The following is a 26,680-nucleotide window of genomic DNA, read 5'->3' on the forward strand; positions in this document are numbered from 1 at the left end:
GTCAGGCTCCCCGTGCATGGAGCCTGCTTCTCCCTCTGCCTGTGTCTCTGCCTCTCTCTCTCTCTCTCTGTGTGTGACTATCATAAATAAAAAAAAGAAAAGAAAAGAAATCAACCTAAGAAATAGGAAATATAAATATAGAACCATAACTTGGAAAGATTAATGAAGCTTTTTTGGCCATCACTATACCTTGCTGCTACAAGTATGTGAGGTTTAGGTGGTTATATAGGCATGTTAAGGAACAGATTATTATGTAAACTGTTCCAAATTATAGAAGAGTTGTGTATGTGTATGTATTACACTAAAAAGCAAAAGAAAAATCACTCGTAATCCCATGTCTTAGAGAAAGTCACACTCAGAATTTTCCTTTCCTCTTTATGATAGTAGTAATTTCCACTCTATGCTGCCTGATGGCCTGGGGGAGATAGATAGCTGGCTGACCAGAGCACGGGGTCCCTGCTCCTGCTTCATGCATTGCAGGTTCATTTTATCCACTTAAGTTGAGAATTAGGTAATATTTTGTTTGAGACAAAGAGGTCTTTTTAATTTAAAAAAGAAAAAAGCAAAGCAGTTTTAGAAGCTACATTTTTAAAAAACACAATAGAGATTATACCAAATACATACCTTTATATCAGCTTTTTTTTTTATGACAGTGTTTTATGGATGTTTGCCTGTGTCATTAAAATTCATTACAAATATCTTTGTTGTAAAAAAGCATTAAACAAATAAGAAACACATATAGAAAAAAGTGAATTACTGTCTTTCCTCCCTCACCCCTAAGTCCCATTCTCTCTCCAGAGTTTGCAAGTCCTACCAGACCTTTTAGATCTTTTTCAATGTATTTAGTATTATATGTGTGAGTACCTATGTATGTTGTAGACATTTATTTAAATGTAAATGTAATATTCATACTGTTTTGCAACTCACTTTTTAAAATGTATTCTAAAACCTGTTCTTATTGATTTACTTCATCCCTTTTTAAAGATTGTTTAATTTAATGGTATTTCTATTCTTATGAAAATAATACATAGTTATGGCTGAAAAAAATCATATAGTACCACATAACTGTTGATGAAAATTTCAGATTCTCCTTACTTTCCACTTCCCAGAGGCAACCACTTTCAAGATTTTAGCAATTGCAGTATTTCTCTCCATATTTTAAACTAATATGCACATATTACTATATCTTAACTTTTCTTTTTCATATATCACCTATTGATTTTTCTGTGGAAGCTGAGAGTTTAGATCTTTTACCACCTCTGAGCCTCTCTTCCCATAGAAGATAACTTCTTTTCACTCACATGTTTTCCCTCTGCCATTTTCCCCCTATCTTCAGAGGAAATAAATTTTTTTAAAAGATTTTATTCATTTATTTGACAGAGCACAAGAAGGTGGAGCAGCAGGCAGAAGCAGAGGGAGAGGGAGAAGCAGCCTCCCCACTGAACAGGGAGCCCGACATGGGGTTTGATTCCAGGACCCTGGGATAATGACCTAAGCTGAAGGCAGACACTTAACCAATGACCCACCCAGGTACCCCTGCCTTCAAAATTCTGAAGGCATTTTCCAGTCCTATCCACAGTAGAACAGTCATTTTCAGTGATACAAGGTCTGACTATGTTGCCTCCAAAACAATACTTTCTCAGGAAGCTACTGGAGAATGATTTATCAGAATAAAGGAATAAACAAGAAGATGTGAAATCCAGGAACTCTGACAAAAAGTCATACAAGAAGGAAATTGCAACCATAATTGATTGTCTCATTCCACATGCTCACTGAATTATAAACATTATGGATTTAAAATTTTTTCTGGGTATACTTGGGTGGCTCAGTGGGTTAAGTGTCTGCCTTTGGCTCAGGTCATGATCCCAGGGTCCTGGAATCGAGTTCCGCATTGGGCTCCCCACTCCACAAAGAGTCTGCTTCTTCCTCTCCCTCTGCCCCTCCCCTCCCCCTGCTCATGCTCTTTCTCCCTTTCAAATGAATAAATAAAACCTTTTTTAAAAAAAAAGAATTTTGAAGATATAACTCTATTGACTTCTAGTTTTCCTGTTGAAACTTGGAAGTTGTAAGCCATTGTGATTCCTGATTTATTTTTTAGGATCCTTTATATATCTCTGGTATTCTGAAATTGTCCTTTCCATCTGTGCTGGGCACTTGGTGTCTCATTCAGTCTAGAAACTCATGTCCTTTAAAGCTAGGAAATGGTGTCACATTATTCCTTTGAAAAGATTCTTCTTAATTTTTTTTCCTTTCTCCGGGGCTTCAATAGTAGGATGATACTTCCTGTGTTGATCCTCTAATATTTTTTTTCTGTTTTCCATCTCTCTCTTTTAGTTGTCTTTCTACTTTCTTTAACAAATGGTTCCACCCTTTTGAATTTCTTCTGCTATCATTGTTTATATCTAAGAGCTTTTTGGTGGTGGTCAGTAAATTACTCGTTTAATGGCATCTTGTTTCATGAGTGCAATATTTTTTCTTGTCTCTTTGAGACTCGTTTATAGGTCTAAAAAAATGGTTCTTTTTGCATATTTTCTTCCCCAATGTTTTCTCTCTCCTGTTTGTTTCACTCTGTATCTTTGTGGAGAGTTTCCTCAAGTGCCTGTCCAGCCCTATTGAAGGCTGAGGCACTAAAAAGCCAAAGTGAAGTTCTGTGTTTGTGAATGGGACTTGTTACTGGCTGGCTTTTATGGTAGATGATGGAAAAGAGGAGGCCTGGTTACTTGGTGCGGCATATGTAAGGGGCTCTCAAATGTCAGTATCAGAATCTTTTCTTTGGAACTAATCAGTTATTTATTTTTCTTGCCTCGTTTTCTGTTTTGTTTTTGTCGATGAGCATCATTCTGGAAGCTGACTAGGGGTGATGAGTTAACAGCATGTATTCTTTAAACCGCCTCCCATTTTTTATTTAATGCTTTATCTCGTCCTTAGCTTATACCTAGTGTCACCATGTCTTTCTGGTTCAGTTCTTCTAGAAAGTAAAGACTTCTTTTGCTGGAGGACTATGGGAAGGCTAATTGACAAGTAGAGTGAGCTGGAAGGGCAGAATCTTATTTTTATTGGCACCCTTCCTCCAGCCTTCAGAGGTTCTGGGTGTCTCCATTTCCTTGAACGTTTTTGGAGTTGTGTGGTATGAGTTGGGCTTGAGCTTGTGCCCTAACCCTCTGTCCCGGCTTTTGTGTTCTGCCCTTTGTGGGCTGCCAAGCCATACTTCTTTAGTTTCTTAGCCTCAGTTGGCACTGTTGACCTGTTGGGCCACATCATTCTTTGTCATGTGAGACTGTCTTGTATGTTGTGGGATGTTAGCATTTCTGAGATCCACTCACTACATGATGATAGCTTACCCCCTTCCGTCTATAACAACCAGAAATATCTCTAGACATTGCCACATGTTCCCCAGGAGTGAATGACCCAGGTTGAGAACCATTTCTTTAGTAACCTCTGCTTTCTGGCTTCTAAAAATTTGACATCTCTCTTCCAATAATGTCTTTTCTCCTGTTCTTGGGAGTTTGTCTTTTAAAATTCTTTCACTGTGACTTTCCCTGGGGGTTGTTGGGGAGGGATGGTATCAGAGAGAAAAGATAAATATGGTGTTTAATCTATCATATTTTACTGGAAATCTCTACAGTGTTTTAACTATGCCACTCCTACTAATAGACATTTAGATTGCTTCTAATGTTTTGCTATTATAAATAATGCTATAAATATTGTTGCATAGGTTAGGTTCATCATTTTAATTTGTTTTAATTTGAAGGGCTGAGAATTCCTTAAGAATTTAAATTTGAGGTACCTGAAAGTTCTGATAATTTCTTAATTTTCAAAACTGCCATAAAGGAGGTTAGAAATAGTTTGGGAGGGAGAACAAAAACTGTCTTCTTCATAGCCCCAGCTACAATTCCTGTCTGCACTGCCCCATCACTAAAAAAATAATAATAATAATAAAGAAAAATTTGCATTCCCTCTGCTGGTTTTGTCACTAATGAACCAGTTCCTTTTGTATGACCCATTGTCCCCTAAATCCTCCTTTGCAAATCGGTAAAAGGCTGGCCTTGTTTGTTTCTGAGCGGGAATAATAAAAACAATCTGCCAGACTCCTAACATACATGGTTCCATTTAAATCCTTACAGCTCCTCTGTGAGAGGTAGACGTGAGCCCCATTTTTTATATAGGGACCCAGTGTTCACAGACCTGAGGTTACCAGCCCAAGGTATGCACCTAAGTGGGATGTAGTGACTTAGGTTGGTAAGGAACCAAAGCATTTTGTTTTCATTATACCCACCTGCCTCCCTGCAGTTGACTTTTGATATTCATGAGGAAAGAGGAAAAATTATTTTTCATATTTCAGATATAAAGTGAAGCAGGAAAGCTTTTCCTCCAAGGAGAATCTGAACTTTTGGAGGACCAATTTGTGTGATTTTTGACATAGAATCAGTATTAAGCTGTAGCCATGTTGAAATTTGCATTTTAATCTCTTGGTGATTTTTTAAGGATTAATTTAAAATGACTAAATTGCTGCATTGCAAATTGAAACAAGCAATAACCATGGGGTTGTTAATATGATAGTCTGCTGTAGTGGAAAGAACATGAGTTTTGGAGACAGCCAGACCCTGGACTCTACCACTTAGGGACCTTGGACTACTAACTTATGGTCTCTGAGCCTCAGTGTCCTTGTGTAATAAAGAAAAATGGGAGGAACAAATGAGGAATTAAATGTAAAGTTCCAAGTTCAATGTTTGGTGCAAGAGAGATATTGCTTTTGATGGTTCTTTTCTTTCCCTTCTTCTCTTGGCTTTCTATAATTCTAGTCTTAACCTCTTTTGAAGTCTGAGTTATGGCTCAGGGCTAGGGCACATTACTTCTTGAGCTTGTCTTTTCTGGATTTTTGCTAACATTCTTGGTTGTGAAGCTCAGTATTTTTCCTTTCATGGAGTATGTATTTGACCACACAAGTCTCTTAGCAGGTGCCATTGACACCAGAATTTCTGAAGCTTAGAAATAGTGCACGGAATGGAGTCCAGGACTCCAGTGCCTGTAGTATGGGAGGTTCTATAAACATTTATTGATTATCTTCTCTAATAGACATGTTAAACTTAAAAGAATAGGCAAAGAAAAATATAAAAGGACTTTGGCACATGGAACTTAATTCTGTCGCCAGAGAATCAGGTTGTTCTGGACAGTTTCAGAGAATGGTGATGTAAGAAAGAGAAAGGAGCTAGTATAGATTCAGCACCTGCCATGGATTAGATTGGGCACTATTTGTTATATCATGGAATTTTCATAGCAGCCTTGCTATACCTGCTCTGAATGGAAATGAAGCCTAGGGAGACCTTGCTCCTACTCAGCTGGCTAGTAAATGCGAAAACCAGGAGTCCCATTCGGGTCAGTTTGATCTCAGTACGGAGGTGCTTCTGGGTCCTGGGCCTCAAGCTCCAGGGCTCCCTGTACCCTTCTATGAAATGGCTCATTATAAGTTTATAAGTTTATGTTCTGTAATTAATTTTATGAACTTGTGTAATGTCATTTCTCCTTCCATAATGAGAGGGATTAGTATTTTTTTCATCATTGCATTTCTGTAATTAGCACTATACCTAGAACATAGTGGATTGTCAATATATATTTATGGAATGACTGAATGATTGGCTGAATGAATGAATGAGCAGTGCAGCCATTCCCAGGAAAGGGAAAATAACAATTATTTTCAGTTGGCTTTTGAGCCAGTCTGTCTGCAAGACATTAATGAAAAGCAAATGTAGAAAATTCTTTCCACTTTCAGATGGCTATTGAAGTTAATTCTCATTATTTCTACAATTTTTATGTGGAAATATTTTCTTTCTTTTCTCTGAAAAACTATCACTATGTAATTGTTCATCAGGGTTTTCTCTATCAAGATAATACACATAGGAGTGAATTTTATACAGGCAATAGTTAAATGAGCATAAATCTTTATAAATTTTATTATTTTTTTCTTTATAAATTTTAAGCAGTTGACCAACATTAAAGAGAAATCAAAGATCAGGAATGAATATGTAGTAATAATTACATTGTAAACTGGTTGTAGAAGGGATTTTTTTTAGCAGCCAGGTTTTGAAGTTAACTTTTGATTAATGGATAATCATTTAGACCTTCATTTGGAATATTGAACAAACCTGTCTTAATTATCTGGTCAGTGTCATACCAAGTGGTTAATGATGCGAGGAAAGCATTTAGAATGGACAGTTACATATAACATTGCCCAGACTCCACTTTGTCAAAAGATGTACCATGATATAGAAGAGATTTATGAACTCATCATGACTTTCAAAAATAAACAAAGTTGAGGCGGTAGTAGAAGACCTATTATCAAGTACTGAGATTGTAGAGAATTCCATTGTTGCTCTTAAGAGGTGTCAGGTAATTGTTTATTCTAATGGTTTTTCCATTCACACCGAGGGATAAAAGTTGACCTCCAGGTAAACCCTGCCTTGCCTATAATATACTTTTCTGATGTGATTGCCTAAGTGAGTTTGTGGAATTCTTTCTGAGACGGTTTATTTTAGAATGCAAATTTATAATTCCCTTTTAAGAATCCCACACAACCAAAGTAACCTAAATTCTTTAAAAAAAAAAATCAATTGAGGATTTTAAAGGTTTACATTATGGTAAAATAATCTAAGCAGGAGTTATTTCAGGGAATTAGACCCATTGGCAAAACCAAGCCTCTTGCCTTAGAAGCTTCCTCCAGACACAGTACAGTAAGTCTTTATCATCTGTTCTGTGTATGAAGCTGAAAGTCACAAAGACTAATAAAATGACAGACCGTGGGGCGGACTCGCATCTGTTTTGAAGGCTCCAAGGAGTACCCAGCTTAGAGTTAGTTCTTTGGTTTGGGGATTATCTCATTTCCCTAAGGTATTGAACCTAAGACGCTTTTTCTCTAAGCCCCACTATATCCCCTCCCATCCTTGGCCCATCCCCCCTCACCCCCCACCTGCTTCTTAACCCGGGGCGTGGATCACAGTGAGCCCGAAGTCCCCAGCCACCTGGATTGGCACAGGAGCCAGCAGGGACAGCTAGAAGCAAGCAGGCATTATGGGGCTTCTCCTCCGGGAAATGAGGTTTGCCAGGTGCCCTTCCTTTCTCTTTGTCTGGATTTAGAGCCAGAGAGGGTTAGAGCTGGACAGGACCTTCACCGTCATTTCTTTGTAGAGACGAGAAACGAGGCTGAGGAGCTTGTGTAGCACACACCTTTCCAAAACTCAAACTTCCAGGCTGTTCTGACCCCATTAACTAGAGACCTTGGACCTGAGCCCTTTCTAGCCTGGGTGGCAGTCAGCTTCTTTTCCCTGCTACCCAGCCTTACAGAGTAGGCTTGTAATGAATGCTAGGCAGATAAGAGAATGCTCACAGGCGCATAATTGATATATAACTGAAAGAATGCTTGAACTCTATGAATAGAAACAGAATGTCCTTAAGCCTAAAAACGTGCTGGCACTGAGAAAACTGAACCCTTTTGAGCATGGACACTGGAAATAGTCCCTCTAAGCAAGATTCTCCATCCCTGTAGGTGAGTCACCCAAAGAAGTAATTGTCAGGGAATGGGGGGTTGGGGCAGACTTAGATTTAGCCATGGTGGTAGCATTATAATCCGGGACACTAGGCCCAAGACTAAGTGAGCAATAACACCAAGCTTCATAAGATTGATGATTCTTTAGAAGGAAGATTGATTCCCTCATTAAATGAGTAGACTCTCCATTGAAGACACTGGGCAAGTGGACAAGTGTGGTGCTCAGTAACCTGGAAGCTGGGTGTAGTCTGTGGTTCTTCCTCCCCTTCCACTTCTCAGGTCTGATTCATTATCAGGTCCTATAATTTCACTTTACATAGATTAGTCACATCCATATTCAAAGCTTTCATCTCAGTAGTTTATTTGTTGTAATCATTCTTTCCCAGAATATGGCAGTAGCCTGTTAAGTGATCGCCCTGCCTCCTGCTTGACCGCTCCTGTGCATCCTCCATAGGACCTCTAGGAAGATCTTTCTGGAACACATAGTGATTGTATCATGATCCTTCAGCAGCTCCCTCTTACCTGCAGGGAAAGGCTAAGGTCCCACAGGATCTGAACCCAGCTCCCCTGCCCTAGCATATCCCTCCCTGCCTTGCATCCTCTTCTTCACTGTACTGACTTGCTGGAGCTCCTCTCTCCTCCCTGCTTCTGTCTTTGCATGGAACACACTTCGCCCCCTGTCCATTGAGTGAACCCCTTTTGGGAGGCCCACACCAGCTATCTTCTCTTCTGTCAAACCTTCCCCAGCCTTGTCCCAGTATCCATCCAGCAAGGTTGAATCTGCCCTTTTCAGGCAGCCCTGGAATGTATGTAGCTTTAACCACAGTACTTTGCACACCATACTGATGCCATTCCCATCCCCAGGCTGAACTCCTGGAAAATGGGGATCATCTGCAGTTAATCTTTACAGGCCCAGCTCCAAGGAGGCTACTAAACACATAGTAGGAGTTAAATAAGCATTGATTGGCTGATTACAGAGACAGAAATTACAGGAGACTAAAGCAAAGTGCTAGGAGAGTGGTATGCCTTGTGTCCTTTAGAAATAAAAGCTCACAGTATGTTCTAGCTGCAATCTTGACATAGGACAACTTGCCATGGAAGCCCTCTGTTCACCTTATTCCTCATTCCCTGCACTCTTATCTATAAGACATGATTGACCTGGCTGTGAATTGAATACCTGCTTCTGTATGAACCCCCTTCCCCATGATCTGGTGAACAAACCACCTATATCTTCACACTTTTAGTTTTTTAGAGAGAGAGAGAGCATATGCACGGAAGGTGGGGGAGGGGGAGGGGAGCAGAAAGAGAGAATAGAGAGAAAATCCCAAGCAGGCTACGTGCCCAGCACGGAGCCCAACACAGGGCTTGATCCCACGATCCCGAAATCATGATGTGAGCCGAAATCAGAACTCGGATACCCAACCAACTGAGCATCCAGGATGCCCTTCCTTTACGCTTTTAATAAATGTAGCCATAAATACCTTAAACAGCAACCCCCAAGCCCCCAGCTATTTTACCTGACATTGTGAGGTGCCAGTGTCAATTCTTTCCCTTGAGCCCTTCACCATTACTAAGTAATTGATCACTTCATCCAAACTAGAGCCAGGTTTTCTGACATCAAATGCTATGTTCTTCCTAATAAACCATGTTGTCTGTCTTTCAGCCTGGTGGATTTCTCTTACACTACACTGCTCAAACTCCAGCTCAGGAGCTGAGGTCTTCAGTCATTGCTTTCTTTACTTATTGATTCATTATTTTATAAAACTGTTAGATGATGGGATATGTCATTGTTCCCAAAGGACCTCAGCCTAGTGACAAAAACATACTTGTCACCAAGTGGTTATAAGATAGAGACAAATCACTATGCCAGCACAAAGTGTAGGAGATTGACAAATGTGGAATTGAGGAAGCCTTCTAGGAGGAGGTGACATTTCAGCTGGGTCTTGAAAAGTAAGTGGATATCCTCAAGGAAGAAAGAGGCGTTCTAGGAGGAGGAAACAACAGAAGTAGAGGCTTGATGGGGATGCCTGGGTGGCTCAGCGGTTGAGCATCTGACTTGGTTCGGGGCGTGATCACAGATTCCCAGGATTGAATCCCACATCAGGCTCCTTGCATGGGGCCTGCTTCTCCTCCCTCTGCCTGTGTCTCTGCCTCTCTTTCTGTGTCTCTCATGAATAAATAAATAAAATCTTTAAAATTTTTTTTTTAAAAATTTAAAGAAAAAAACTAGAGGCTTGAGGATATGAAAAGGTGTGGCAGGTTTGAGAAACTGAGGGTTGGTGTGGCTTAAGCCACTAGGTGCTTAAGGTACAGGAGGGGAGACTCCTCTCTCCTAGGGGTTTTCTTCAGAGATGAAGCTTGCTGGAAACTGTAAATTCTCCCTACAGCTGCTCCCAAGGTCTGCTCTGCCCCACAGGTGCTCCCACGGCTGAGTGAAGTCCCCAGGGCTGTCGCCACTCACCCACTCCCACCCCCCTAGACGGGTGGCATCCCAGAAGGAAAGAGGCAGGGGAGGAAGCAGATAAGAAAGACAGCTTCTGTTTAGACACAAATATCTTGGTAATCAGCACAGATGGGATGAGAAATACCAAAAAAAGTACATGACAGTTTAGAGAGAATTTGGCTAAATGTTACATATTTTTAACATACCTGTATAGACTTTTGGAACAAGCACCTGAATCCCTCAGAACCTGATTGGGCCTGGGGGTTATGCCTCAACCAAGTGGTGTTTTGATTTCAGAAATGTTTCCTTTCCCATCCACAAAAGTATCCTTTTGATTTTTTTTTTCTCCCACCAAAATAAGGTGCAGGATTTGTCTCTGACGCTGTGTCTCCTTATTTGGACGGCAAGCTGTGTAACATATTTCTACCCAGCGTGAAGCTTCTTGGCAGACTCTTGAGGCCACGTTTTGGTGGCTTCAGAGTTATCTTTGGATCTGTCAAAAGTGCTAATGGGCTTTCTGGCCTTCCTTAAGCTTCTCATTTCTATTTTCTTTTTACTTCCATCCTCTCCTAAAAGAAAAATTTATGTAATTCATCAGCAGTTAAGCATTTTTACTGAAATGCTCAGCTGAGGGCCTTGTATTTTTGTTTGCGAGAATAGCTCTGCCATGTCACGGTCTTCAGAACGAACCCCACCCTGACACCATTAGCTCAGCACTCCTCAGTCCACCGGGCAGGAGACTTGCACTTGCACTTGTTGACTATTTCAGACTGTATTGCTTATTCGTTTGGTTTTGTTTTTCAAGTCTGTCAGGGGGGCAAGTTTGTGTGGTGGTTAGAGCAAAGGTTTCAGATTCAGGAGACCTGGTTTTGAAACAGGGCTCTGCCTTAGATTTCTAGCTGGGTGACATTTGGAGACAACTTGCCCTTCCTGGGCCTCAGTTTCTTCATCTATAAAGTGGAGATGATAATGCCTTTTTCAGGGTTGTTGAGAAGATTGGAGAGAACACAGGTAAAGAACCTATTGTTTAGCACATGATGATTACTCAAAAAATGGGATAGCAATTCTTCACAGCGATCCTTTTTCTCTTTCAATAGGTGTACTTTGATCCTGCTTTGTTCCTATGCTGTGCTTTCTTTCCTGAATACAACTTTTACCTGCTATTCATACTGACATAAACAAAGAGCCCAGGTTTAGAGACAAACTCACCCAAGACTGAACATCCACATAGTGGATAACCTTGATCCTATTCATTTTCTCTGTCACCTCTGTTTTCCTATCTGTATTGTAGAGATGATAATACCTGTTCAAGCAGTGGTTTCGAGATTAAGTGACATAATATATGTAAAGCTTTTGTGTCTTGCACATCTTTAAAAATATTTAAGTGGAACAATGTAATGTAAGGCAAAGTATATGGGCTCTGGAGTTGGATCTGAGTCCAAATTCTGACTCCACCAGTTACTGAATCTCTCCCAGGCTTACTTTATCTGTATACGGGTTGGAGGGGGAAGGGTGGGGGCTAGGGGAATACCTCCTTGGAGTTCTGTGAGAACTGCATAAGATTACCTATACGAAGTACCTGATATGGTACCTGGTACTTGGCAGGTAGGTAGTCAGTATATGGAGCTATTAATTCACTCACTATTTATAAAGGTTGATGGTTAACCTGGTATTCCAGTCAAACAACAATAAATTATAAGTGCCTATTCTTATTCCCAACCCGTAATATTGTTGAAAAGCACTTTATGCTATTTTGCAGTAAAATCCACCTGGTTTACTTGAATTTATGAATTATAGCTCTTTCATCATTATAAACTGCAACCCCTGGCAAGTAGTGTTCCTTGCCTCCCTGAACCCCTTCTTTTTCAGAAGATTATATTGTACAGCATTGAAAACCTGTAACATTGAAGATATTAACATATTCATGTGTATTATTAAAGTCAGGTGGGTAGAGAAAGGGTTGCAGAAATGAAACACATTATATTTTTTCTGAAATCTGAAGAGTACCAATCTGTAGTAGTAATTAAAGAAATGAAGCCCCAGCTACAGACAAAAGCTAGTTAAAACACTGCTTTGTCATCACTTCCTGCTGCTTGTCTGCAGTCATTTTTTGCTCCTCTTGAGTGAAATACCTGGAGATTGTAAATCTTCGAAATTGCTCTAATTCCAGCCGAGTCCTTTTAGAGAACGTAAATGGTGGAGGAGGGGGTCAACGGCAGTGATGACAAGAGAAGAGCATGCCCAGCTTTCCGGGTGGGATCTGTTGGACAGAAATGGGCTCTATGCCAAAAGCGTTTTGGTCCTTGGGTACTTTGTCTTGCCTAGATGTATGGTACAGCACATTGGGAAAGTTCTAGGATCCAGGGTCAGAAGGTCTGAGCTGCAGTCCTGTCTTTATTGCTTATGAGACTTTTTGATTTTGGCATCCCTCTCTGAGGCTTGGTTTCCTCATTTGTAAGATTGTAGGCTTCCTGTCCTGCTCACCTTTTGGAACTCATAGGCAAAGCAATGCAGTGCTCCCTGTGACCTCATGTAAACTGTAATCACTGCACAGGAGTGCTTCATCTTTAAGGTTTCTCCCAACTTTGCATTTCAGGATATTACACAAGAGTGGGATTTGATCTCCCAGGTGGAAAGCATAGGATGGGGCAGAGCAGAGTATGCTTTCCGATAATTTTCTGTTTCTCGTATTTTTTTAGATGCTGCTTATAATAAGAACAAACAAAATAAGCCACTGATCTCCTCTTCTTGTTTCTCCTAGAGAAATCTCACAGAATATTTTGTGGCCGTGGATGTAAACAACATGTTACATCTGTATGCCAGCATGCTGTACGAACGCCGGATTCTCATCGTCTGCAGCAAACTCAGCACTGTGAGTAGACAGTCTTGAGATAGGCTTTTTAATTATTTTATTTTAATTGAAAGATGGATCAGAAAGATGAAAGACAATTTTAGAAAAAAAAAAACATCAGCCACAGTCTCCTCGACATGTCACTTTCATTAATTATTCGTGTTTCTTTACAGTGCCACTTCACGTTTCTTTCATTCTTAGAGCTTCAAAATCAATTGTAAATAGTCTTCCATTTGGTTTTGTTATGAACACTTTACATATTTTCACATAAGTTTCCATCATTGTCATTTTTTACATGTCTGTATCCTATTCTGTTGTACTGATCTGAAATCTTTACTAAACCTTTCTTCTCTTGATGGCCACTTAGGTTGTTCAGAGTTTAATTCTTTAGTAGATAAAACTGCAGTGAACACCTTTTGGCCACTTTTGGTGGATGCAGTTTGTAGTCTAATGAGTAGGACCATCAGGTCAAATGACTTGATGAACACTATGACTTACGGACTCAGATTGCTCCCCAAACACACTATGCTTGTTGATAGTGAATGCTGCCAGCTATATGTGAGTTTCCATTTTTACTGCAGCCTTGCCAGAATTGTGTGTGTATTCATGCATATGTGTTTTAATTTTGCTAATAAAATAGGCATAAAATGGTATTGCAGGTTTATTTTATTTTTCTTTGGTTAGAAGTTACTGCATATTTTCCATGGGTTTATTTCCCATTTATATTTTGTTAATGTCTTTTCCCATTTATCTTATAAGACTCTTGGTTTTTTTTTGTTTGTTTTTTAATAAATTGGAATGGGGTCTTTTATATTGTAATAACTTTTGCTACATATATAATATAAATATTTTTCATGTTCTTTTTATTTTAGTTTTTTTTTAACTTGCCAAGTAGAGGAGTTTGCCTCTTTCCTTATATTCTATTACAGAAATTCTCAAACATAGACAGTAAACACCCATATAATCTGGTCTAGATTCTGCAATGAACACTTGACTATGCTTGCTTTGGCACATATTTATTCATCTGCTCATCCCATGTGCTATCCATCAATCCATTGTATTTTTTGATGCATTTTAAAGTAAATCACAGACATCATTATACATCCTCCTAAATATTAGTGTATGTATATTATTAACTGAAGTTCAATATCCATAAATAGCATTATGTTTCTTTTGAGGTTAAGCTTGCATACAGAAATTAACTAAGAATGGAATGCCTATCAGGTAACTCTGTTAAAGAGGATAGAAAAACCTTCTTATAGTGTGAGAATTTGCCTAATGAAGGGTCTGTGGATAAAATCAATTGTGTGTTTACCCATGAATACAAGGTGCCTAATAATAAAAACTTTGTGAGGTTGTTAGTTTTCATTATTTTATTAATTCTTTGGTATTGTTAGCTTGTCAAGAACTCACAATTTTTTTTATTGTGCCAGACTCATAGCACATAGTAGGTGATAAAAGCATGGGTCTGCCCTGGAGGGGCAAACATCCCAGAGTAGGCTTCTTGCTTTGTTTTGCATTTTATTTTAAACTAGAAGTACTGTTCATAATATCAGGGCTTAAACACAGTTTGAGAGTAAGAGGATTGCCATCCAGATTTATTGCCGCAGCTTTATGAGGCCAGTTAGAATAAAAGTACAGTTGAGGGGCACCTGGCTGGCTCAGTCAGAGGAGCATGTGACTCCAGCTCTTGGGATTGTGAGTTTGAGCCCCACATTGGGTGTAGAGATTACTGAAATAAATAAAACTTAAAAAGAATAAAAGTACAGTTGAAAGAGCCTAGTCTATACTTACTATTACAATGGAGAATTAAACTTCAGTAGAACAAAAAAAAAAAAGGATATCATATTAGTGTAATTTGAATTCCCTATAATATAATCATGGTATTTTTTTTGAGCTCTTTAATATGTGCCAGGCACTATGCTAAGCACTTTGCATCTATTAACTCATTTAATCCTCACTCTATCAGTGTGTAGTAGGTTCTGTTGTTACCTCCTTCTTATAGATAAGGAAGAATATACCTTCTGTGTAATTTTTTTTTTAAAATATGGTCAATTAAACACACTAATCTTTAGTGAACTAAAGATCAACAAGCACAAAGAGTAGATGCAGCAGAGATTTTCTTTTCTTTCTGTCTTTTTTTTTTTTTTTTTTTGCAGTGGAGATTTTTAAAAACAGTAAAAAAAAAATACTATTACCAGTGTTATGCCAATATTTAAAAACCAGGATGAAATGGACAGTAAAATATAATTTACTAAAATTGAATCAAAATGAGAACAGTCGAATAGGTCATTTAATTTATAGAAATTAAATCAGTACATAAAATATATTTTCTCCCAAAACATTCAGCTTAGATGGCTTTACAGCTATGTTTTATCAAACACCTCAAGGAACAGATCATTTCAACCTTAGACAAACTTCTTGAGAGTCTAGAAAGAAAAGGGAATGCACTTCACCTTTTCTTCTTCCCTTTTTTTTTTTTAAGATATTTTATTTACTCATTCATGAGAGACACACAGAGAGAGGCCAAGGCACAGGCAGAGGGAGAAGCAGGCTCCCTGCAGGAAGACCAATGTGGGACTGGATCCCAGGACCCTGGGATCACGCCCTGAGCCGAAGGCAGATGCTCAACCATTGAGCCACCCAGGTGCCCCCACTTCACCTTTTCTTGTGATGATTGTGTAACCTTGACATTTGGCCACATGAGACGTTTATAAGAAAAAAAATATATCAGCCAATCTCGCTCATAAACAACTGTAAAAGTTTTAAACAAAATAGTAGCAAATGTATAAAAAATATAATTCATAATAACTAATTTGAATTTATTCCAGAAATGATTGACAATACTAGAAAAATCTATTAATATAACTTACCATATTAACATATTAAAAGGGAAATTCAAAAAAATAAAAAAAAATAAAAGGGAAATTCATGGGGCACCTGGATGGCTTGGTTAGTTGAACATCTGATTCGATTTGGGTGGTTATTTCAGAGTCATGAAATTGAACCCTGCTGAGCTCCATGCTCAGCAAGAAGTGCTTGAGATTCTCTCCCTCTCCTTCTGCCCCTCCCCTGCTGTCTATCTCTCTCTCCCCCTAAAATAAATAAATAAATATTTATACATAAATAAATAAAAGAGAAAATTCATATGGTTACTAGTAGATTCACAAAAAGCATGACTATGTTCATGAACAGGAAGACTGAATATACTGAAGATGTCCTTTTACTTAAAAAATGTCTATATATAGATTGCATACAATTCCATTCAAAATCCCATTAGTATTTTACACAGTACTTGGCAAACTGATTCTAAAATTAATGCAGAAACGTCCAAGGAAGAGCCAAGACATACTTGAAGGAAAAGAATAGGTCATGTAAGCTTGCTTTACCAGAATCAAAACTTTTTATAGAGCTGTAGTAATTAAGATGCTAGTAATGGCACAGGAATACACAAATGGTCTTGATGGAACAGGGTAGACATTGCAAAAATAGGCTGACTGTGGGGCTCTTTATATACAACAGATGTGGTATTGTAAAATCTGGGGGGATGAATGGATTTTTCAATAATTGAGTATCTACATGGGGAAAAGAAGGGAGACAATTTCTATCTTACATCACTGAATTTCAAATGGATTAAGAACTTAAATGTGAAAGGCAAAATTTTGAGACTTTCAGAAGACAAAATAATCTCTGTGATCTCAGAGTAGGGAAGGATTTAATCAACTAATCTGAAATATACATTGAATACAGGAAAAGATTTAAATTGAAAATATTTGTTCATTTTAAAAGTACCATTCAAGAGAATGAAAAGGCATGTCACAATTTGGAGTTGAGATTATTTGCCATATGTAACACTGACAGGATTAATATCTGAACTATGTAAAGAACTACTATAGTTAAAAAGCAGAAGACAGAACTATCAATAGAAACATTGGCGAAAAGCACAAATAGGCATTTGACAGAAGAAACACAAATAGCTAATAAATATGTGGAAAGATGCTCAAATACTTTGGCAAACCCCATTTTTCTCAATTTTCTTTGATAAGGTGTAGGCTTGATGCTCCTCAGGACCATCAAGCATCTGAAAGAATAAAGCTGTCAAACACTCTGGAGTGCCATTTTCTATAAAGATGACTGTGTCAATAGAGACAAACCGAGGAATATATAATATAGTTCAGAGTGAGGTAATATTCATTTCAGGCTTTCTCGGTCAATAATATGATATTCTTTATAAGAAAAATGTGACTTTTTGTTCTCTTTGCTCAGTTAATGTATATTGATTATTTTTCCTTTATAAATGATAAATAGGGAAGGCTTAACTAAATCTTGTTCTCTAATGTAAATACTTCACTGTGCTCTCTTCTAGCACAAAAGCCCCATTTTTCTTCCAGATTTTTACATCTGAGTTTAACTCGTGTTGCTTCTTAGTAGCTTTTATGGATAGCAGGTAGTTCTAAAATAAGACCTTTATGCAGATGATATAATTTATTTCCAGCAGCAGTCCTACAAGATCAATATTATCCCCATTTTACAGAATGGCTCATCTACTCTGAGAGATGCAGTAGTTGACAAAGTCATGTTCTAGATGGGAGAGACAAACATGCAAATGGGTCATTATGCTGCAGTGTGGCTTCAGGAAGGGGATAAACATACATTACACATACAGATGAATCATAGCTTCTTCAAAGTCCTTGCCTTGAGGATCAGGTTATGTTTATTGGTGTCACCTAAAACTATCGTCAGAACCTTTGTGTGGGAACTGTCAGAGGAGCCAGAGGCACATTGTTAAGAATATCCATCCCAGTAAGAAAATTTGAGAATTCTCAGAGAGAGCCAGAAAGATAGTCTGAGCCAAGTCTGGAGGATAAGATGGCTGATGGAGCTGGGTAACACACTGGTATGGGTAAAAAATCAGTCCTGATTGTATAGTAAGTAGAGGAACTTGTTATGTAGCTTGTAAATAATTGTAAGATTTGCCAAAGAGGTGTGTTGCCTTGCATCCATGGACTCAGTATGTGGAATGCCCTTGTTTAGATTCATAGCCCATATTTCATATGGAAGTCCCCAGTTCTCCCTAACACCCTGTGAAAATTCTGTTAACTTTTTCAAACTGCCTACTATGTGCCAGGCATTGTGCTAATCATATATGTATGTGTTCATTAGTGCTCACAGCAACCCTAAAAGCTAGCTGGTTTTATTCTCCTTTTGTGGATGAGAATATTTAGCACTGGAAAAGTTGAAGTGCCTTGTCTAAGATGACATTAAAACCCATTGCCTTTGGATGCACATTTAAAGCCCTTCAATTTGGATTTTGTAAGTACTTGCTGTATGCCTGGCATACCACTCAGCACGAGGGAAACAGAAGGCCAATATGTGAATTTCTAACTGACACACTCACTGTATTAGGCAAAGGCCCATTTCCATGAGCACTGCTCAGATTCAGCCCACTCTGTGGCTTGTTAGATTGGCTCCTCTATAGGCCCCACCCCTGCCATTCCCTTGCCATGGGCTCATTCTTGGTGGGTCCTTAGGACATATCTTCCCCCAACTCATTGTGGCTTCAGGGCTCATGTACTGCAGTATTCTCCAGCTCCTGGGCATCTTGGCCCTAATTGCTCCTTCTATGATTTAGGAGTAGCATAAGAATCTTTGTACATGGAGAATATCCAGTAAATGGTGACAAAGGTATGTTTATTTTCCAAAGGAATGTATATTTGTTTTATTCAGCGGATACTTTTTAAAACATGTTTGCTTCAACGTGGATGGAACTGGAGGGTATTATGCTGAGTGAAGTAAGTCAATCGGAGAAGGACAAACATTATATGGTCTCATTCATTTGGGGAATATGAATAATAGTGAAAGGGAATATAAGGGAAGGGAGAAGAAATGTGTGGGAAATATCAGAAAGGGACACAGAACATAAAGACTCCTAACTCTGGGAAATGAACTAGGGGTGGTGGAAGGGGAGGAGGGCGGGGGGTGGGGGGGAGTGGGTGACGGGCACTGAAGGAGACACTTGACAGGATGAGCACTGGGTGTTATTCTGTATGTTGGTAAATCGAACACCAATAAAAATTAATTTATTAAAAAAAAATAAAACCTGTTTGGAGGAAGGAAGCACAGTTTAGTGGCAAGATCACTACCTAATTAATTAATTGAGTCTCCACATCTAATTGTTTATGTAGTACCCATAACTATGAAAAAAACTGTGACTTTTCTCATAGTACCCCATTTAGGGAAGAAAAAAAAAACCCATCTAGTATCTTCTCCCTGTCAGTTTCTTCCTAAGAATCAGTCCCAGAGAATGTGGGTGATATTCTGTGTAGGTATGAAGGGATGGAGATGGGGGCCCTCCCAACCTTGCCCCAGTCATGTCCCACCCACTCCCACTAACAGCCTCCATTATCTTAGCACCACCTGATCTTGTCACCCAAGAAGGGCTAGTTTGTGTACTCTGTAGATTTTCAGACTTGTCTTCATTTTCACTTCTTTCCTGATGAACCCCACCTGTTCATGACTACCAGCCTGTATAATGGGATGGGTACCTGAATGATGTGTGTCATGCTTTCCTAGCTCTTCTGGACTAGAAATAACTAATCCCATTTGCTCATCTGTGGCTCTTGAAGCAGAGATGAGAGCGGCAGTTTAAGAAGGTTGGAAGTACTGGACCAGAGCCAGGGCCTCTTTGCCTGCACACTCCACTCTGCATGTTCCAGCCATAGGAACAAACTGCATTATTTTGTTTCACACTGTGCTCAAGGGAAGCCAAGACCTTGTAACTGGAAACTTACCAAACAGAGAATTCTAAGACTAAATTTAGTGTTCTGTTTAAAAAATAAAATAAATCGAACATTTTGTTTGTTCATCTTTTATATGTTAGAAAAGAGAGATTAACCTAGTTCACGCTAACAATCTAAGAAGAGAATTCAAAGAAGTGAGAAGAAAACTAATCCTCTTGGTGAAGAGGGAAATCCTTAACAAAATGTACTGAAGGGGCGTGAAATACAGACTCTGCAGCCAAACTTTCAAATAGCATAGCCTCTCTAATCTTCATCACATAAAATTTTATTGTAGCTCAGAGAATATTAAAAACTTAGAAAGAAACTAAAGGAACTTCGATTCTCAGGAAGTAGGAGAAAAGGCTGGTAGGTTGTGTTTATGTGGTTTTTCCCTGGTTTGGGAATGTAAATATAATTAACTACTTTTGAACTATGTTCTTCATTTAATTATGTGTGAGTTGGTTTTCTCTTATTCTGGTTGAACTGTAACTAGAATGAAGAACCCTAAGGTGTTACAGAGGCTCTGTAATATAGAGAGCATCAACAGTTTAATTTGTAATACTTTAAAAATTGCTGTGATTTCAACCAGCCAAAGTATCCATGACTAGTTCTTACTCTTCCTCTTCTGTTTCTGCTCCCATTGCTTCGGTAAGCATTAAGCACCTCCTTTGGACTAAACACAGCATTCAGATTACTAGTGATCCCCAAATGCTGATCTATGGGTTACTTGTGTTAGAATGACCCAGGGAACTTGATAAAAATCCAGGTTTTAGGGCACCATCTCTAGACACGCTGGTTCAAAAGGTCTAGCATGAAACCACAAAAAGTCTATTTTTTAAAGCTTCCTAAAATGATACACCGCCGGATTCGGAAACAGTGAATAGACCAGTTCTCTAAGACAAAAACAATACTTATTCTTTGATTACTGTTATTTTGCATCATTAGACTAATTTTCATTTTGAGACTACATAATGGTGGCTGATTAAGTTTGTTTAGAAGACAAGAGTACAGGTTAGCCCTATAAAATTCTTTGTTTCCATGTTTCTCTTTAGGAGAGCTTTCTTTGATTTTGGCATTAACTAGTCGAGGATAGGACAGAGCTAAGTATAATCTATCCAAGCTGTCAGTAATGTTGGTTGCGGATGCAGTCTAGCATTGTAATTTGGAGGTGATAGTTCTTTTTTAGCCACTGCATTGAGAACATGGCCAAGGATCTTATTTATTATTTTAGTGGTGTGGTCAGTCTGTGAAATAGTATATTCTTTAAGTTATAGGACTGATTATAGCTTATTTTTTATGTGACTCTTATGAATCAAACCTCTACCAAAAACCACTAATGGATAATATTCAAGTCACTGCTATTTTAATATGCTTGAAAAGCCCTAAATGGCACCCATTTTGGCAGATGTCGTGGATTTTATTAAAGAATTTTGAGCACCTACTAGATACTAAGTCAGCAAGAATAAGGAGTCATTATTTCTTGTGATATATGTAGGCTAAAAGTGTGGTCACTTTGGTGAGCCATAGTGTGATATGAGATTAGGCTCTTCTGTTAGGTTGGTACATATCTTATGAAAACTCAGTTTTTTTTTCTTTTTTGCTATCTGTAGTGCTAGCTGGGTGATTCAGCCAACCATGCTGGTGATCTTTTCCTAAAAAAAGGACAGCAGGGCTGGATGAGAGAGTACCAGACTTTTAAGTCAGGATGCTTTTGTTCAATTCCTACCTGTGTACTTAATCCACCCTATCCATATGGCCTTGGGCCACTTGTCCTCTTGTATAAAAATGGGGATAACATTAATACCCACCTTAGGGTTGTTGAAAGAATTCAGTAGTTGTAGATGTTGAAAGCACATTGTCCAGTACTGGGCACATACTGCTTAGTCAGCAGAGGTTAGTTGACTCTAAAGGACAGCAAATCCTATTTTGATTTTCAGAAGCAAAGAGGCTATAGAGATCCTTAAAGTGTTGTGAAGATTTAATTAGTATAACTGGTGATAGTAGATGGTGAATGAATCCAAGCAACAAAGAATAGTCATGGCAACTCATAAAAGGTTTTCCACATCCACTCACTTCTCATTAGTCACTTAGTCATTGACTAAATTGTCAGTTCTTGTTCAAGTCTCCACAGTCATGAGTGCATAGAAGTTAAGTGGCCTATGAAGTTGCTATGTTTACTTGACCTGGTGTTACCACCTGACCAGGCCCCCAGGAAGGAGGACTAGCAACTTCCTGTCTTCATCCTTCCAGACTCCACTCTGATGCCTCAGTCTCTCTGTCTCTGTCTCTCTTGGGAAGTAAGCCTGATTCTTGGCCCAGGCAGAGTTAATGATTCCTTCTTTATATGCTAACACACCTGAACCTCTATTATACCACCTCTTTCATAATGCCTTTATGTTGAAGTTGATTGTTTGCATTTTGATCTCTCTCTTTAAATTGCTTGAGGGTATGGCTTGTACACATAGTGGATTCTCAGTGATCGTTGGATTAATACAGATCCTAGCACAGAGGCAGTTTCCTGTGAACTAAGAGCACAGACTCCAGAGCTAGATTGCCTAGATTCATCTCCTACCTCTGCCACTAGCTCTGTGTCCTTGCACCAGGTCCTTATATGTGTACACCTTGGTTTCCTCATCTGTAGAATGGGGACAATAATATTACCTATCTTACAGGGCTGTTACAAAGATTAAATGAGTAAACATATAGAAGCACTTAGAACAGTGCTTTCAGTAGTAAATGCAGGGTAAGTGAAGTGATCATGGTGCTAGATATATTATAGCTTCAGTCTTTCTGCGTTTTCTAGTCCTTTCTAAGATTGGATTTGCCTGAAAAAATACTACAGGGGCTGTTTGTCTCCAAATCTAATGACTCCTACTACCTGAGGGTTTCTGTTTCTTCATGTACAGAGACCTGATAGGTAAGTGCTCATGATTCCATGTTCAGTTATGCTCTTTTTTTTTTTTTTAAGAGAGCGTGTATGCAGGGGAGAGAGTCAGAAGAGAGAGTCTTAAGCAGACTCTGTGCTGAGCTCAGAGCCCAACATGGGGCTCAATCTCAAAACATCATGACCTGAGCCAAGGCCAAGAATCAGACGCTTAAACAACTGTACCACCCAGGCACCCCTATGCTATCTTTCTTTTATAAAAATGTGATTCTTGGGATCTCTGGGTGGCTCAGTGGTTTAACACCTGCCTTCGGCCCAGGGCATGATCCTGGAGACCAAGGATCAAGTCCCGCATCAAGCTCCCTGCATGGAGCCTGCTTCTCCCTCTGCCTGTGTCTCCTTCTCCTTCTCTCTTCTCTCCTTCTCTCTCTCTCTCTCTCTCCTCTCTCTCTCTCTCTCTCTCTCTGTGTGTGTGTCTCTCATGAATAAATGAATAAAATCTTAAAAAAATAAAAATGTGACTCTTTATTAAAGCAGCAGTGTAAATTAAGCATAAATTATGATCTTAGAAATATTTTCAAAGAACTATTTAATATTCACTTACAAGAAACTTGAGGTGGCTGATAGACTTCGAGTGCCAACTTGGATCCATTGACAATGGTTGCATGTTTGGAGGAATCCTCAGACCTTGTGCTGACTCCACAGTTAGTAATGTCTGTCAGAGGCACAGAACAGAGGAGTGACAGTGCCTTGCTGTCCCTATATTAAAATGAATGATCAATCCCGATGTAACTCTCCCTTTTTCTCTTTCATCTTAAAGAAAAGGCTTCACTTTCCTCACTCTTGGTGTTGTGGGATTATTTACATTATAGTGTTGCCATACCATCGTTTCTGCCTCTGCTTTGGAAGCTAAAGCTTTTCTCTGGCAGTTTTAGTTGCTTGCTGTTTTGTAGTATCAGATCTTGACATGAAAGCTTGTTGCCCTGGCTGATAACTTACCCTAATTACTTTACCTAGTAGGTTACTTTTGAAAAGTGGAAAGAGAGGGAAGCCTGGGTGGCGCAGTGGTTAAATGTCTGCTTTTGGCTCAGGGCGTGATCCCAGAGTCCCAGGATCCAGTCCCTCGTCGGGCTGTCTGCATGGAGCCTGCTTCTCCTCCCTCTTCCTGTGTCTCTGCCTCTCTCTGTGTGTCTGTCATGAAAAAATAAATAAATAAAATCATTTTTAAAAAAACAGAAAAATGGAAAGAGGCGATTAGCAGTTAATCTCCTGAGAAAGCTTCCTATTGACTAGATGATCTCGCTCTTAGAGGAAGGCACCCTGCTCAACTCCGTGGTGGTGTGGATTTTTTTTTCCCCTTCCCTTTCCCCAGAGGACGGTGGAGAAGCAAGAGATAGGATGCATTCCATCCAACTAAAAGAGAAACTACTGGAAGAAAGATTGCCTCCATCCCCTGGAAAGAAAGAGAGAAAGAGAAAGAAAGAGAAAGAGAAAGAAAGAAAGAAAGAAAGAAAGAAAGAAAGAAAGAAAGAAAGAAAGAAAGAAAGAAAGAAAGAAAGAATTAATGAATTACATTTTGGCTTCTAAGAAAAACAGGACATTCTTTGCACTTTTCCTTCTTTCCACGCACATGTCTGGCATCTGTCTAGACCAGCTGAAGGTCTTTGAAGGTCTGAGGCTTTATAAATTGTCTTTCTATTAAAGCATCTCTGATAGTTTCTTAAAAGCCAACTCTTCCCTCACTGAATATAGTAAACACAATCTGATCATAGCCGAACCACTTAAAATGAAAGATTTTTCTCATACCCTTGGAAGGGTTGAGTAGATTAACTTTCATAGTCCTGCAAAAAAGAACTTTTTGTTGATCTCATAATGGGTTTTCTGTTTGAGAATAAGTTAAAATAAAAAACAAACAGAATCAGCAGCACTGTTTGAATCATGGCACTGTTCATTCCTGGTGACTATAAAGGTGGTTTATAATTAAGTAAAAGAGTCTAGTTCTCAAACTGAGAAAGCTAACAACTTCTACAAGACACATAATGTTTTCTGCAACTGTTCTACTTAGGATGATTTGTGGTTAAAATGAGTGGACTTATAAATGACCTATCTTAGAGGTTAGTAATTTAGTATTCTTTCCGTACTCTTTGTTTTTATCAGTTTCCTGGTGTTTGGCTTCAGAGGGGAAATCAAAATTGTGCATCTAACTAAACCTGTAATGAAGCAGGTGTCAGTTTGATCTTTCGGCATCCTGAGTTCTAGGATGTGAAGAATGACTGTGACCATCTGATTTTTTTTTCTCTGTCTACCGTTAGAACTTGGAATCCCAATACATTTTAGAAATGTGCAGCTTCTAAATGTGATCTCTTAAGCAATTACAATTTGTTAAATGTCTGCTAATCTTGCCTACCATTCTTCATGATATTAAGCTGGAGGCATTCTTACGTTCCCCAATATTTGCCCAGCACCTGCTCTGTGTCAAGCATAGTGAGATATAGGGAGGAGAAATCAAATGTAGTCCTTGAGGATCTCACATCTTCAGTTTAGTCTCCTAAGATCATTTTCCTCTGAAATATCCAGAGTGTTAGGGGCCAAGCCCAAGGGTAGGCTGTGCCCCCCACAGTCAGCTGTTAGGGCTGCTGTGGCTGAAAGGTGATAGTTCCAAGGTAGCATAGGAATTCCAGGTGGGCCCCTATAACTTTAGGCAAGAAAAAATAAGAGTAGCTTTGAAACCCTGTTTTACTTAGTATAACTGAAGAAGGTGAGCTGGAGCAGAGGTGGCACATTCTTCATGTCAAAGGATTACAATTAAGGTAGATCAGAAATTGTCAAAGCTGGAAGAGGGCATGGAGATTATGGAGTCCAACTTCTTGTTTTCCCTATTGGTGAAATTGAGACCCAGGAGAGGAAACAGCTTGCTCAGATCAAAAAGAGTTCATGGAAGCTCCATGCAAGTATATGAAAGGAAACATGACAGAAAGCCATACTTTGAGATAGGTGTGCCAGATTGGTTGTAAGCCTTTCTCTTTGACCAACAATCATTATGCCATTGTCTCGAATTTCCATTGGATTAAGGACAATACAATACCCAATTAAGTGTAAGTAACCCCCAGGAAATTATCAGATCTGTGTTTGTTTTAAGAATGATTATTTTCTATTCACTGGTATTTTACCCTGGATATTTTGTCCTCTAAGAGCAAGACAAATGCATTTCTATGTAATTTGACCATGCTGATAGGAACAGTGTCTCACCTAGTTCAGATTCCTCAGCACAGTATATAGGCACAGGGTATGCAGTCAAAAATTTTTTTAGTTAGTTTATGCATTTTGGAAACACAGTGGCCATTATAGTCCAACAGACCTGGATGTGAGTCCCAGTTCTGTCACTTACAAACTGTGTGGCTTTAGGCAAGTTATTTCACCTTTGAGACTGTTTCTGTATCTGTGAAATGTGGTGATGAGTGTGTATATATATATATATAAACATGCACACTTTTAAAACAATACTTTGCATTATCCTAAACCCCTCAAATGATGTCTGGTGCATATACTGTGAGGATTCCTTTTGTTTGTTTGGGGGAGAGTCTTTGTTTCTTGTTAAACTGCAGAGCTACCATTAGGAATCAACCAAGGAATTGGAATCTAAGACTGTGGCTATCTGGGCATTATATCTGAGAAATACCTTAAACTAGGAAAAAATACACACACATACACACAATGTCTTTGTGATTTTTTTTTTTCCAGTTCTATCATTGAGCACTCTCTCTATCCTATTCCCGCTGTCTTCTTTCTTTCTCTCCCTTTGCCTCAAAGGAAACTAATGGAGCCATACAGAAAGCTCCAAGATAGAACTGACCTTGTGCACCTTTAATTCAGGACAGAATTTGCTCCAAGTGCGTCTAGAAACCCACCAGTGGTTTACTTTACAATCTGTGTCCTGGCTAGACTGGCTGTTGGCTGTATAATTTGTCTAGTTTTGTCTGGAGTCTTAGACTATTCAGCTGCTTCAGGGCAAAATCTTTTGGGGTGTCATTAAATGGGATTGATAATTGGCTTCTGATGAATATTCATTGTGACTAATGACTTTGGGCAAATTTTACACATACTATCGTTCTATGCTCCCACTGAGTGAGATTTTGATAGGATCATTTTCTTCAACTTGTACTTCAATTATATATTCACAATA

The 26,680-nt window shown here is 38.9% G+C and overlaps 1 protein-coding gene across 7 annotated transcripts in view; it reads left to right on the forward strand.

Annotated features, from left to right (window-relative positions):
• DENND1A (DENN domain containing 1A) overlaps positions 1–26,680 on the forward strand; it is a 506,616-nt gene that overhangs the window by 251,033 nt on the left and 228,903 nt on the right. For all 7 annotated transcript variants that reach the window (XM_055337788.1, XM_055337761.1, XM_055337769.1 and 4 more), the window contains one exon: positions 12,745–12,855. In XM_055337788.1, coding sequence (XP_055193763.1) covers positions 12,745–12,855 — 111 coding nt within the window. The remainder of the gene's footprint in view (positions 1–12,744; positions 12,856–26,680) is intronic.

Source organism: Nyctereutes procyonoides, unplaced genomic scaffold, assembly GCF_905146905.1.
Source record: "Nyctereutes procyonoides isolate TBG_1078 unplaced genomic scaffold, NYPRO_anot_genome, whole genome shotgun sequence".
Classification (NCBI taxonomy): domain Eukaryota; kingdom Metazoa; phylum Chordata; class Mammalia; order Carnivora; family Canidae; genus Nyctereutes; species Nyctereutes procyonoides.